The sequence below is a fragment of the Hyaena hyaena genome, unplaced genomic scaffold, assembly GCF_003009895.1.
Source record: "Hyaena hyaena isolate Hyena2069 unplaced genomic scaffold, ASM300989v1 scaffold_90, whole genome shotgun sequence".
In the NCBI taxonomy this organism is placed as follows: Eukaryota; Metazoa; Chordata; class Mammalia; order Carnivora; family Hyaenidae; genus Hyaena; species Hyaena hyaena.
The window spans coordinates 1,241,581-1,254,385 of NW_024080722.1; the positions used below are offsets into that span (position 1 = coordinate 1,241,581).

The 12,805-nt window shown below is 48.1% G+C and overlaps 1 protein-coding gene across 1 annotated transcript; it reads right to left on the reverse strand.

Moving 5' to 3' along the window:
- Nucleotides 1-11,762: 11,762 nt before the first annotated feature.
- Nucleotides 11,763-12,443, reverse strand: LOC120233432 (39S ribosomal protein L30, mitochondrial-like). Its single transcript, XM_039234668.1, has one exon. It carries the CDS (start codon nt 12,326-12,328, stop codon nt 11,843-11,845), a length of 486 nt encoding a protein of 161 aa, XP_039090599.1. The 5' UTR covers nt 12,329-12,443; the 3' UTR covers nt 11,763-11,842.
- Between the last annotated feature and the right edge of the window lie 362 nt (nt 12,444-12,805).

The window sequence follows — 12,805 nt, forward strand, 5'->3', positions numbered from 1 at the left end:
TGTACCCACACAGATGGGCAAGTTGAGAGACGGAGACCTGAGAAGGCCCAACCTCAGAGCCCTCAGCAAACTGAGAAGGTGGGAGCAACCACCCCTGAGCCTCCTCTACCCCACCCCCTGGGAGTCCGACAACCCCCTCCGCTCCCTCCCAGCACCTGTTGGTTTCCCCCAGGGACTCGCCCTTGCCAAGAATTGCCCTAGGTGGCAGCAGCCTGGTGAAGAGAAGCCGAGTGGTGAGAAGGAGACCTTCGTGCTGGCCCCTAACCAGGCCTCGGAGCCGTGTTTGAGCTTTGCTAAAAGAGGGTCTATAACAGGATGTTCATTTCTTTCTTTTTTTTTTTTTTAATGTTTATTTATTTTTGAGAGAGAGAGATAGACAGAGCACAAGCAGGGGAGGGGCAGAGAGAGAGGGAGACACAGAATCCGAAGCAGGCTCTAGGCTCTAAGCTGTCTGCGCAGAGCCCGACGCGGGGCTCGAACCCGCAAACCATGAGATCAGGACCTGAACCGAAGTTGGACGCTTAACCAACTGAGCCAACCCGGGTGCCCCTAACTGACCTTCTGTAGCACTTTAGATCTTAGGAAAGAATTTTCCCCATAGAGTCCCATTTAATGTCTCAAGAATCTCACAAGGTACAGGGGTTATTATCCCCAGTTTATGGAGGAGGACACAGAAGCTCAGAAAAGTGAAGCAATTTTCCCGGCCTGGTAAGGGGGCGTGCCAGAGACCAAACCCCAAGGCTTTCCCTCTGTCCAGACCCATCCCTCTTCCACATCATGACCATCCCATGCTTATCAGGTTTAATTTATAAGACCAAGGTAGGACGCCATTGGAGTTTCTTAGGTATAGTTTAACCGGCTCCATTGGAATCCCACAAGGAAACATAAACTCTGGATGTAGCAGTAACAGTGACTGTAATGCGTTCCCCGTTTATAAAATCTGCATTTTACCAGTTAGGCGAAACCACACGAGGCTTGCAGTACGCCTTGTAAGTAATACTAAGATTTTCCACTTCCAGGAGCTGAGAATTTATTTTTATTAATGTCAAGGCTCACATTGTGGGCACTCCCTTGGCAAAAATAACCAATGTGTCCAATGAGCCCCGTCTCTCTGCCAGCAAGGGGTAAGCCCCCCCACCCCCCGCTCCAGAGTTGACCCGAAGCGTCTCCTGTCCCCTTCTTGCCGAATGCAGTATGGAGGAGTGAACCATTGCAGGGCTGGGACCCACCAGCCCACGATGCCTCAGCGCTTTCAAACATCAACTCAGAACTCTGTGAGTTAGCCCGTTCGCCCAGCACCGTTTAGAAATCCACCAGCTCCTCTTCACCTCACGCCTGTGTGTTTAAACATACTTCTCTACTGAGGCTCTCACAACCCTCCAAACAGGCTGGGTAGCTACTCCGCCCTGCATGTCTCTCCTAAGGCGTTGGCAGCTATTTCTGTAATCACGTATACTGTTTATTCAGCGTGCAGCTGCCTAGCTCCACTGTAAGCCCTGTGTGGGCCAGTCTGGATCTGTTCTGTTCACACTGTCCCCGGTGCCTGGAGCAACGCGGGACGCGCTACAGGGACTCCTTAAGTGTCTGCAGACTCCCGCTGAGTGTGGGGCATCAGAAAGCCCAGGGTCCAGTCTTGGCTTTGCCCCTGCAGGGACTTGGGACAAGCCTCTTCCTCTCTTTGGTGGTCTGTAAACAAGGGAGCGGAACACTCAATCACCTTTCTATGGCTGGAAGAAGGTACCTGATAATCCTATGTTGTGAAACAGAAAACAAAACCACAAGGCATGTAAGCATGGCATGTGTCTCTTTCTGTAAGTACGAAGGGAGCCCAGAGGAAGGAGTGAGTGTGTGAGCTGGGGGGCTTTCCAAGGACCTCTGAAAGGAGGCTGGGCAGACCTGGGTAGGGAGAGGGAGGCAGAAGGATCTTTCCCGTTGAAGGGAAAAGCATAAGGCAGGTTTCCACTGGAGGCAGGAAAAAGATTTAGATGATGCTACAAAAGAATGCTGTTCATTTTAGTAGCTAGATGTTTATTTTTGTTTAATTTTTATGTTAATTCCAGTTCGTTAGTATACAGGCTTATGTTAGTCTCAGATAGATAATAATAGTGATTGAACTCTATGTTTGTGTTAACATATATTAGAAAAAATACAACTAGCACCTCAGAGCCATGATACACAATTTTCTTCAAAAATAAATGTATTTGTCAAAAAGTCAGTCTATTTAAGGAAAAGCTTCAAGTAAACAGGAGTATAAGTTGTTCTTAGGGAGAAAATCATGAGGTTTGCATGTACAAGATTGACGTTTAGGCAACTCTGTCTTAAGAAAATATGTGGAACTGACTGTGCACCCCAGCTTGAGGCAGGCAGCCTCGCTCTGTATTTCTCAGCGAGGGATCCTGAGCCAAAGTCATGTCCAGTCTTACGTTCCAGCCCTGATGATGCTAATTTATTCAGCAACATCCAACAAACATGCCCTGATTAGTAATTGTAGGCCAAGCCCAACTCTAGGTGCTTGGTACCGGGATCGCCACCCTTATGGAAGTTTGATCCTGGCTGGAGAGACACACCATGAACAGTAAAGACATAATTGGGCACCTGGCCCTGACTGTTTGAAGGGGAAAAGAAAAGGAGAGCAGAGTAAGGGAGCCAGGGAGTAGTCGAGGGAGGGGCTGCAGTTTTAAGTAGAGCAGTCTGGTCAGAGTGGGCTTCAAAGTGAGACCTGAGCGGAGGCTTGGAGGTGGTCAGAAAGGGAGCCATGTGGCCACCTAGGGGAAGAGTATTCCAGGCAGAGGGAGCCCTGAGTACCCAGGCCCAAAGCAGGATCAGGCCTGGTGTCCTACAGAGCAGCAAGGAGGCTGGTATAACGGAGAGTGAGCCACGGGGGAGGTGGGTGGAGACGAGGCCAGACAAAGCACAGACACCAAATCAGGCCAGTCAAGGAAGGGGCGTTCACTTTCCTCGGAGGGAAAGGGGAGCCACTGCAAGGCTTTGAGCAGAGGAGCGTGGCAGGAGCCACTGCTGTAAAACAGACAAGAGATGCCACCGAACAAGGCGGAGCTCGCTGACTCTGCGATGAAGGAGAGCACACACCATGGGAACCACGGAGCTTCTCAGAAAAGGATGTTAGATGGACTTACTACAGGATTCGGGATTGCGGTGGATGATTTTAGGGAGAGTTTAAGGAAGCAGGGCTTTGCCCTGGATCGGACGCTGTCAGGAAGCAGCAGTAATCCCACGAGTATCTGAATTCTTATCTAAGTGGAAGGAAGAGAAGTAGCAACAGTCACATTACCCAGGAAAGTGGGAGATGTTTGGTCATTTTTGTGGTTTGGATAATGTTCTTATTTTCTGCTCAAACATGATAATGGAAAAGTTTGCACTTTTTTTTTTTTCTCCATCTTGATCCATTTTGTCTGATGTTTACGTTCTGTGGCATCAGACACGGACACCAGGAGAGCCTAACTCTGAATATCTGGTCAAACCCTGTGGTCACCAAGCTCAGCTACCAGCCTAGCACCCAGCTGTCTTCTCTTGCATAGACTCCTTTTCCTAGAAAATGCACATTCACAAACAGTGCCCAGATCTGCACCCGATTCCAGGAGCCCCCGTGACAGTCCACGCGTGGGCCCGATGCCTGCCTCAGGAGCTGGGATTTCGGCTGCTCGATGGGAGAGGCCCTTGGAGACACAAGGCAGCTCTGTGTCACGTTTGTGTAGGTTTCTCTGCTCCTGAAAACAAACTGATTCTGCACGCTTGGTGTCATGTGAGAAACGAGTCACCAGGGACGTGATTTTTAACTCTGTTTGGGAGATTGAAATATGCCTTTATGGTTCTGAATCCGAAAGGAATTGAAGAGGAAGGAAGGAAAGAATGAAGGAGAGAGAGTGGAGAAGAGCAGGAGGGGGAAGGGAAGGAGGGAGGGAAAGGTTTAAGACAAGATGAGAACTCCATTTCTAAGAACCTTCTGGATTCTTCTCAGCTGGCAGTGTCCCCGCCCTGACAGACATGTTGGCAGAAGTAGATCTATTCCTTGGAACACAGTGTCCACCCCTTCACTGTTTCCATCATTATAATCAGATATGTGTGCATTACACACACAGAGACTCATGAATTATATGATCCTGAAATGTCCAAGCCAGGAAGGACCTAGAGTGCATCTCATCCAACTCCTTCATTTTCACCTGGGAAAACAGACCCAGAGGAGCAGCCTCCTGGGGGTAAGAACACTGTCAAGTGGAAGGGCTGGGACACCAGCCCAAGGCATCTGACTCTTAGCCCAGCGTTCTTTCCACCACACAAATGAGGGGCAGTTACAGAGAAATCGCTTTTGGCTCCTTCCAAAGAATCATTTTCCTCCAGCCAGAGCCATTCAAAGACAGACCAGGCTCTTGAGTTAGTGTCCCATCACTAACCCCTTCCAGGACTGTTACAGGAACCATTCAGTGTGGGAGGTTTGCCCCGATGATGTCCAACATGCCTTCAACTCAGAGAGGTCATTAGGAGAAACAAAAGCATCTGCTTTACTTCCTTAAGCCCCATTTTCATATTTGAAAAATGGGAATACTAATAATCCCCCCCCCTCCTTGGGAGGATTTCTGCCTCCCAATGGGAGAATACAGATCACGCACAGAAAGTGATGCACACAGAGCCTGGCATGACGAATGTAACTTGGGTGGCTAAGAACACATCCCTGGCACACCGTGGATGCCGACATTAACACATTTCTTGCCTGGCACCACACTGATTGCATTTCGTGGAGCACCTACCGACATAATTGTCGCCATTCCTACTTTTAGGAAGCAAACAGCGGAGGGTCTGGGAGCCTAATCTGCCCTAGATCACACACCTTCACAAGTGACCAGGCAGCTCTTGGGCCTGGGGGCCCAGGCTCCTAGCCACCGAGCTGGACGACCTTCTCACACACTGGAAGGAGTGGAACCTTGGCCCAGTCTCTGCCTCCCCGGGCTTCAGCACCCGTTAACCAACGCGTGTGTTCTGTTGGATGCTCCCAAAGCTGTCCCCTACCCCCAACCCCACCCCACACTGGGACACAGGTAGGGCAGAGTGTGGCCGATGAGGGCTCTGGGTACAGGGTACGGGCAGAAGGAACGCTGGGGTTGGTGTGCAAAATCGAAGTAAGACCCCACCAGAGATGAACTCTGCCAAATGTGTCCTGAAATCATTTCCCACATGGATACAATACAACCTGAAGAACTCTGAATTGACATGTTCCCCCTCCTGCCCTCGAAAGGACTCTAATTTGACAGTAGGGTTGAGGTTTCCTCCCTTGTGAACCTCCTACACAGAATCATAACATATGAAAGTTTAAAGATCCCCCTGAGATCATCTGTTCAACCTCTCCCATTTCACAGATGAGGAAACAGACCAAGAAGGGGCAGGGACTCTTCAAGGCTCCCGCAGGGGAGTCAGGACCACAACCTGAGTGCCAGGTTCCTCTTCCTTCCTGTTAGCGCCTAACCGGCCAGCAGAGGCCAGAGCCCCCGGTGGGGTCCAGGGCTAACATTTTCAGCAGATGAGATGGGAGAAGTCAGAACTATCTTAGAAAGAGGGTGTTCTATTTTGGCTGGAGTTGGGGTTGTCGGGTGTGTGTGTGTGTGTGTGTGTGTGTGTGTGTGTGTGTGTATGTGACAGAGACAGGACCTGTTACTAAGGGGAAGTAACTATGGTGAAGAAGTAAGAACTGCCGTTGTTTGTGACCTCAAGAACGTTCCTGAATGTCAGCAAGCCTCTCAGTTTGTTTGCTTCTCTGGGAAGACAGACTGGCATGATCAGCCTCGGGGGGGTTTCAAGGATGAGAAATAGAACCTCAGTGCCAGCCCAGGGAACGCGGTCTGTGGTGGCCAATGGCTGTGGGGTTTCTATGTCTTGTAACTCTCTGTGCCTCAGTGCTCTCTTTTGGAAATGAGGTGAGCCTTTCTCCTGACTCAACCTACAGGGTGGTTGCAGGATGAAATAAGATCAAACACATGAAAGAACTTATAAGCTGTAGAATTGTGAACAAGTATGGAAATAGCATTAATCATCAAAAGCAACTTTGTGCTAAGATCCCACAGGCAGAGACTGCCTGATGGGATTTTAAAAGACTGGGAAGGGGTCTGCTGTCTTAAAAAGCCATCTCCCACAGGGCCTCAAAGTTTTCCTATTTGGGCTTCATTGCTTTAAAAAAAAATTTTTTTTAATGTGTATTTATTTTTGAGAGAGAGAGAGACAAGTAGGGGATGGACATAGAGAGAGAAGGAGACAGAACCTGAAGCAGGCTCTAGGGTCTGAGCTGTGAGCCTGGAGCTCGACACGGGGCTCGAATTCAAGAACCGCGTGAGATCGCGACCTGAGTCAAAGTTAAGACACTTAACCGACTGAGCCACCCAGGCGCCCCGGGCTTCATTCCCATCACCTGGTAGAAATGCAGATTCTCAGGCCTTACCTCAGACCTACTGAACAGAAACTCCGAGTGGAGCCTAGAAATCTGTATTTTAAGATCTCCAAGAAAAGCACAGGCACATGAAAGTTTAAGAGGAACTGTTTTGGAGCTCGTGGAAATGCAGACTCTGATTCTGTAGGTCTGGAATGGCCCTGAGATTTGGCATCTCCCAGATGGTGCCCATGGTGCTGGTTCTCAGACACAGCAAGGTTCCCGAAGTGTCCCATAAAGTCAGCATTTTTGCATGAACAGAAGCAACCTCTTAGTAGCCAACACTTTAGTTAACAGTAATTATGCACGGGCCTTTCAGGAATGGGTTGCAGGAAAGGCTGAGGGATTCTGGGAGCCAGAGAAACATAGGGCGGCAATGAGAAAGAGGTCTTAAGAAAAAAAGAGAAGGAAGGAGGTCACTAAGGAAAGCATAGGCTGCCCTTGCAGGGCTGATCAGAGCATCCATTAAATCCACTCAGTCATTAAATCCACTGCTGTCCATATGTTAGGCATTGTCTGTGCTTTTTTACACTCATCAACTCACTTAACCCACTAGAAACCCAACGAGGCCAGTACTTTCATTATTACCATTTTACAGAGGGGTAAACTGAGGAACAGAGAAGTTAAGTCATTTGCCCAGGATCACTCAGCTCGTAGGTATTGGAGCCCAGATTTAGAACTCAGGCAGCCTGACCCATTAGCACTACACTATTCTGCCTCAAATATAGTCTCTGCCATCAGGAAGCTTACAGTTGTCCCATGAGGAGCAAGGGCAAAGGACCAATAATCAACACTTGGATGATGCCGATACTGTGCCAGGCCCTATTCTGAGCGCCTTACGTGTATCTGCTATTTTAGCTCTTGCAGCAGTTTGAGGAGACAGGACAAGGCACTGCTGCGTGGGCCTGGCTGTGTGCAGAACTGTGCAAGGCAGGCGCTCAGACGCCTAAAGTTCCAGACTCCATGTTCTAAGCAGAAAAGCTCCAATCCAGAAAAAACCTTTGCAAAGGGGCCTCCAGTATACCGGGTGCAAGCCCCACCGTGTGTCCTCAGCTTCCACACCCTCTCTGCTTCCTGACCTGGACTCCAGAACTAGGCCCCACTGCGCCAAGGAGCAGGTGTACCATCCAGCTCTTCCGCTCAGTCTGGCTCCTCCAGCTGCACCCAAGTTCGTGCAGCAGATGAGGCCCCCTGTGTGCGCAGCTGCAGGCGGGCCTCCCTCCCAACCAGCACCGGAACGAAGGGCCTGCTGGATGGTTGATCTCTGCTGCCGCCGAGGCCTGGCCCATGAGCCACAGCAGCCCTACCCTGCCATCCCTACTGTGGCCGAAGCCCTCCCCCCCCTCCCGCTCTCCCCCCCACACCAGACACCACTGCCTTGGCACTTGGGACTCTAAACGCTGCCTAACAAATGAAAACTGACCTTACATCTCTGCAAACCACTTTTGGCAGTACATTACAAGAGCCAAACTATGTTTCTATTCCTTGATCCAGGAATCCTCCCCTCTTGGATTATTTATGATAAAATAAATTTCCAAAAGTGGGTAGGGAGAGGGGGAGTTCATACACAAAGATCCCCTGTGCAGGATTAATTATTCATCGGGTAAATATTTGTTGAGTTCCTCCTGTGTGCCAGACACAGTTCTAGATGGTGGAACCGTCAACAAGGTCCCTGCTCTCCTAGGAAGGACATTTTAACTTTAATTTGGGAAAAAAAGACAATAAATACCTACATAAAAGAGAAAAACAATCCACTTACAAAATTCTCTGCAGAGAATTAAAATAAAGGTCTGTGGTAGATAATAACTCAGCGGCTGCTCTTGATTAAGTGGTCAGGGAAGGCCTCTTAAATGTCACTAAATAAGATGATCTTTAAGCTGAGATTCTCAGGACAAGAAGGGGCACCCATACGAAGGTCAGGAAGAGAATATTCCAGAAAAGGAGGCCAGTGGTCCAAGGAACTGCAAGAAAGCTGATCATTAAAGCGAGTGATCCAAAATGAGTTTGGAGGAGGGGGGAGGGCCAGATCAATAGGATTTTGTAAGCACGGGTGAGGTGTTTGAACTTTATTCAGTAGATAATAAATACTAAGCCAAGGGTATGAGACAGACTGTAGAAGAGAAAGGGGCAAAGAGACCAGTTAGGAGCTCTTGCAGCTATTCCAGTAAAAAAGGATAGTAGCTTGAACTGGCAGGGTGGAAATGGAGAAGAAGAGAAATGGCTGGATTGGGGATATTTTTGGAAGAAGGGCTATAAAGGTTCGTAGAAGGAATTGGGATAGGGTGACGAAGGCAGAGAAATCAAGGATTACTCATGGATTCTTGACTTGAGCTACTACAGGTACCAATTATACCATTGGGGAAGACAGGAGAAGATGAAAATTTGGGAAGTGAGAAGGAAAGACATTAAGGGTTGAACTGTGTCCCCCTCAAAAAGATATGTTGAGGGGTGCTTGGGTGGCTCATTAGGCTGAGCGTCCTACTTCAGCTTAGGTCATGGTCTCATGATTCGTGAGTTCAAGCTCCACATCAGGCTCTCTGCTATCAGTGCAGAGCCCACTTCGGATCCTCTGTTCCCCCCTCTCTCTGCTCTTCCCCTGCTCTCTCTTTCTCTCAAAAATAAATAAACATTTAAAAAAAGGTATGTTGAAACCCTAACCCCCAACACCACAGAATGTAAATTTATTTGGAAATTGGGTTATTGCAGATATAACTAGTCAGGGTAAGATTAGGTCCTGCTGGAGAAGGGTAGGCGTTTATTCCAATATGTCAGGCATCTTTGTAAGAAGAGAGAAATTCAGAGGTGCCTGGGTGGCTCAGTCGGTTAAGTGTCCGGCTTCGGCTCAGGTCATGATCTCATGGTTCATGGGTTCGAGCCCCACATCGGGCTCTGTGCTGACAGCTAGCTCAGAGCCTGGAGCCTGTTTCAGATTCCCTCTCTCTCTGACTCTGCCCTGCTCACGCTGTCTCTCTCTCTCAGAAATAAATAAAAAAACATTAATAAAAAATTTAAAAAAAAGGAATGTGCAACAAAGGAAAATTGATACCAAGTCTGTTGCCCTTGGACATGAGGCTCCTTAAAATCTCCCTCAAGATAGGATCTGAAGCCTGAAGCACAGCTGAATGGTTACTGCCGTTAAGTGACTTTATCTAAGGCAAGCACAGGGACTTGATTGCTTTGGAGGAAGTGACAGAAGCAGACACCAAACCCCGGTGAGTAGAAAAATATAACCAAGGAAGATGGCCTATTTTACAATACAGTGTATAATCGTAAATCAACTTAATCTCATTTCCCAACCCCCTGCAGGAGGGACGCCCTTTCTCTGCCCTTTCGTGAGAATTCAAGCATCCTCCAACCTGTCTGACCGCTCACTCCCAGGAAATGAGAAGTTTGGGGAGCACTTCAATCACCAAACAAACACTATTCATACATGAGATGCTCAGTCACAAACAAAGGCAAAATCCCGAATTTGATTTAAAATTCTGCCTTTTCTTCCAACAGGGCTTGCTGCAGGTAGGACCCTATAGCTGGGGACGGGGGTGTGGACAGTTGATTCTTTTCCCCACTTTGCTAACTGTGACTCTGACTTCTCCAGGGCTAGAGGGGTGGGGAGTGGCGAGGTGAGGAGAGGCAGAAGAAAGGAGAGCAGGAGTGGCGCCCGGGTGGCGCAGCCGGTTGACCGTCCAACTCTTGGACAGCTCAGGTCATGATCTCATGGTTCGTGGGTTCAAGCCCTGCATCGGGCTCTGCGCTGACAGTGCAGAGCCTGCTTGGGATTCTCTCTCTCTGCTCCTCCTGTGTGCTCTCTATATATCAAAAAGAAATAAATAAACATTAAAAAAAAAAAAAAGGAGAGTGGCTTAGTCATTTGGGCATCAGACTTTGGCTCAGGTCACAATCTCGTGGTTCATGGGTCAAGCCCCACCTCAGGCTCTGTGCTGACAGCTCAAAACCTGGAGCCTGCCTCAGATTCTGTGTCTCCCTCTCTGCCCCTCCCCTGCTCGTGTTCTCTCTCTCTCTCTCTAAAATAAATAAACATTAAAAAAAAAAAAAAAGGCGAGCTCTTCCCTGACCAACACTATCGTAAGATGGCTTTAAAGCTGACTCTTGTGTGGACACATCCATAGACTTTTCAGACGCTTGTCCCGCAAGCTCTGAGGACCTCTCACCCTTCTGTGGGCATGGCACCACCTTGGATCCTGCTGTTCACTCCTTCTGTGACCCTAAAAATCCAGAGATAACTTCAGCTCGTGCCTCCATTAGACACACCTAAGAGGCCTTCACGTCAGTTCTTCCAATGCATGGCCCTCTTCTAGTCCCTGGGAACAGCATCCTTTGCACAAACCATCTCGGGGCATTCAGGGAGATCTGAGCAGTGCCACCTCCCCCTCTGTCTTGTTGCCCTATGATGACACCCATCTCCCATCCCTTAAACATTTTTTTTTAATTTTTTAATTTTTTTTTTGAGAGAAACACACACACACACCCACACACACACAGAGCCAAGCAGGAGAGGAGCAGAGAGAAAGAGACACAGAATCGAAAGCAGGCTCCAGGCTCTGAGCTGTCAGCACAGAGCCTGACGCGGGGCTCAAACTCACAAAATGTGAGATTATGACCTGAGCCACCCAAGCGCCCCTCTCATCCTTCAGATTCCTATGGTGGCTGTCAGAGGCCAGTCCACCTGTCTCCCCATCTCAAACTACCATAGACATATATTAAGCTCTCTGAGTAGATTCCATGGAACATCTCTCTCCCTTCCTCCCTCCCTCCTTCTCTCTCTCTCTCTCTCTCTCAGTATAATTAACATACAATATTATATTAGTTTCAGGTGTAAAGAAGCCCCTCCTTCTTGACTTGAGAAAGGGAGACACACAATAGCTCACTCCAACACAGTATTCAACTCTAATCTAAAGCCAGCCCCAAGGGTCTCGGGGCTTTTGCTATCGCACTGTACCGCTAAGTAGCATGCAGGACACACACACACACACACACACACACACACACACACACACACGTGCTCACATAAGGGAATCAAAAATGCTCCTACCACCATTTCTCAAGAATTTCAGTCTATTAGGAGAACTGGAACTGTATCCATAAGGTGAGCCTGAGGCGGCACCATCCCTGCTGGACACAGTAGGGAAGGCTCCATGGAGAAGGCAGCCTCCGAGCTGGGTCCCAAAGAAGGAGGAAGATAAGCATAAGCTGAAACGAAGTCTTTGCAGAGAGGGAATTGTGTGAATAAATGCCTCGTGGTGGAATCAGGGAGGTATGTACAGACCCCACTAAGTAGTCTGTTTATTTTTTATTTATTTTTTTTTAGTATTTAAAATATATTTTAATGAGAACATTTTCTATCTTTAAATAAAAATGATGCACATTTTTCAATATGACCCTGCTCTGGCATTAGGACTTAACTGCTCCCTGATCTACAGGGTTTAGATGCCACCGCACCACTAACTCCCCAGTGCTCTTGAGGCACGTGTTAGACATGTCCTCCTCTGCTGGAAGTCCTTGTGGCAACTTCAGGGGCTTGATTCTTATCAAATGTTTAACCACTTTCAGTTTTGCATTCACTGAAGGGATATTCTTGTGAACTTGAGGAGTATGTGCTTTTTCTAATCCAAGCATCTTTATTATATCTTTTTCCCAATATGGACATCTTTTTGTACTCTTCATTCTAGTAACAATATGTAGTTTATGAGGCTGCTGTGGATCCCCACCATATTTTTCATGATCTGCAGGTGAAGGCTGAAATACTTTATCTGGAATTCTTGACTTGGTAAATTTGTGACGAATCCAATCTGTACAAATGAGAGACTCCACACCTTTTGTTACAGTTTGGAGTCTGCCTGGGGGTCTCTGAACTAATGAGCGCAAAATCCCTGCCATGAGTGTGGTGGCTGTTCTCTTCAAAGGCTGTGACAAGCATAAAATAGATCCATGGGTCAAATATGTCTTGGAAATGGACGGGTGCCTACTTCGAGGGAAAGCAGAGCAGACAGGAGAGCACCCTAAGTAGTCTGTTTAAATGGGACAAGCGAAAGCTAAGACCAAGCCAGACCCCAAAGCAACAGGATAAGGGGTCTGGCTCTTTGTCTGCAGGAAGTCAGTTCTGAAGGGCAGCGAGATGCAGAATGGGTTGAGAAAGGCAGTGACTACTTGTTGGTGAAATGTGTTCTTCATTTCCTTGAGTCATTAACCAGGGTCCCATTAAGAAGAAAAACAAAACAAAAACCTTCCAGGACTTGCTTTCTTTTCCAGGAAAACCCTTGCCCTTTGGATCTTCTCCTGAGTTCGGCTTATAAAGACATCCGATCCTCTTTCCACTCTTAGTTAAGGGGCCTTGGCACAGCTGGAAGTGCCAGG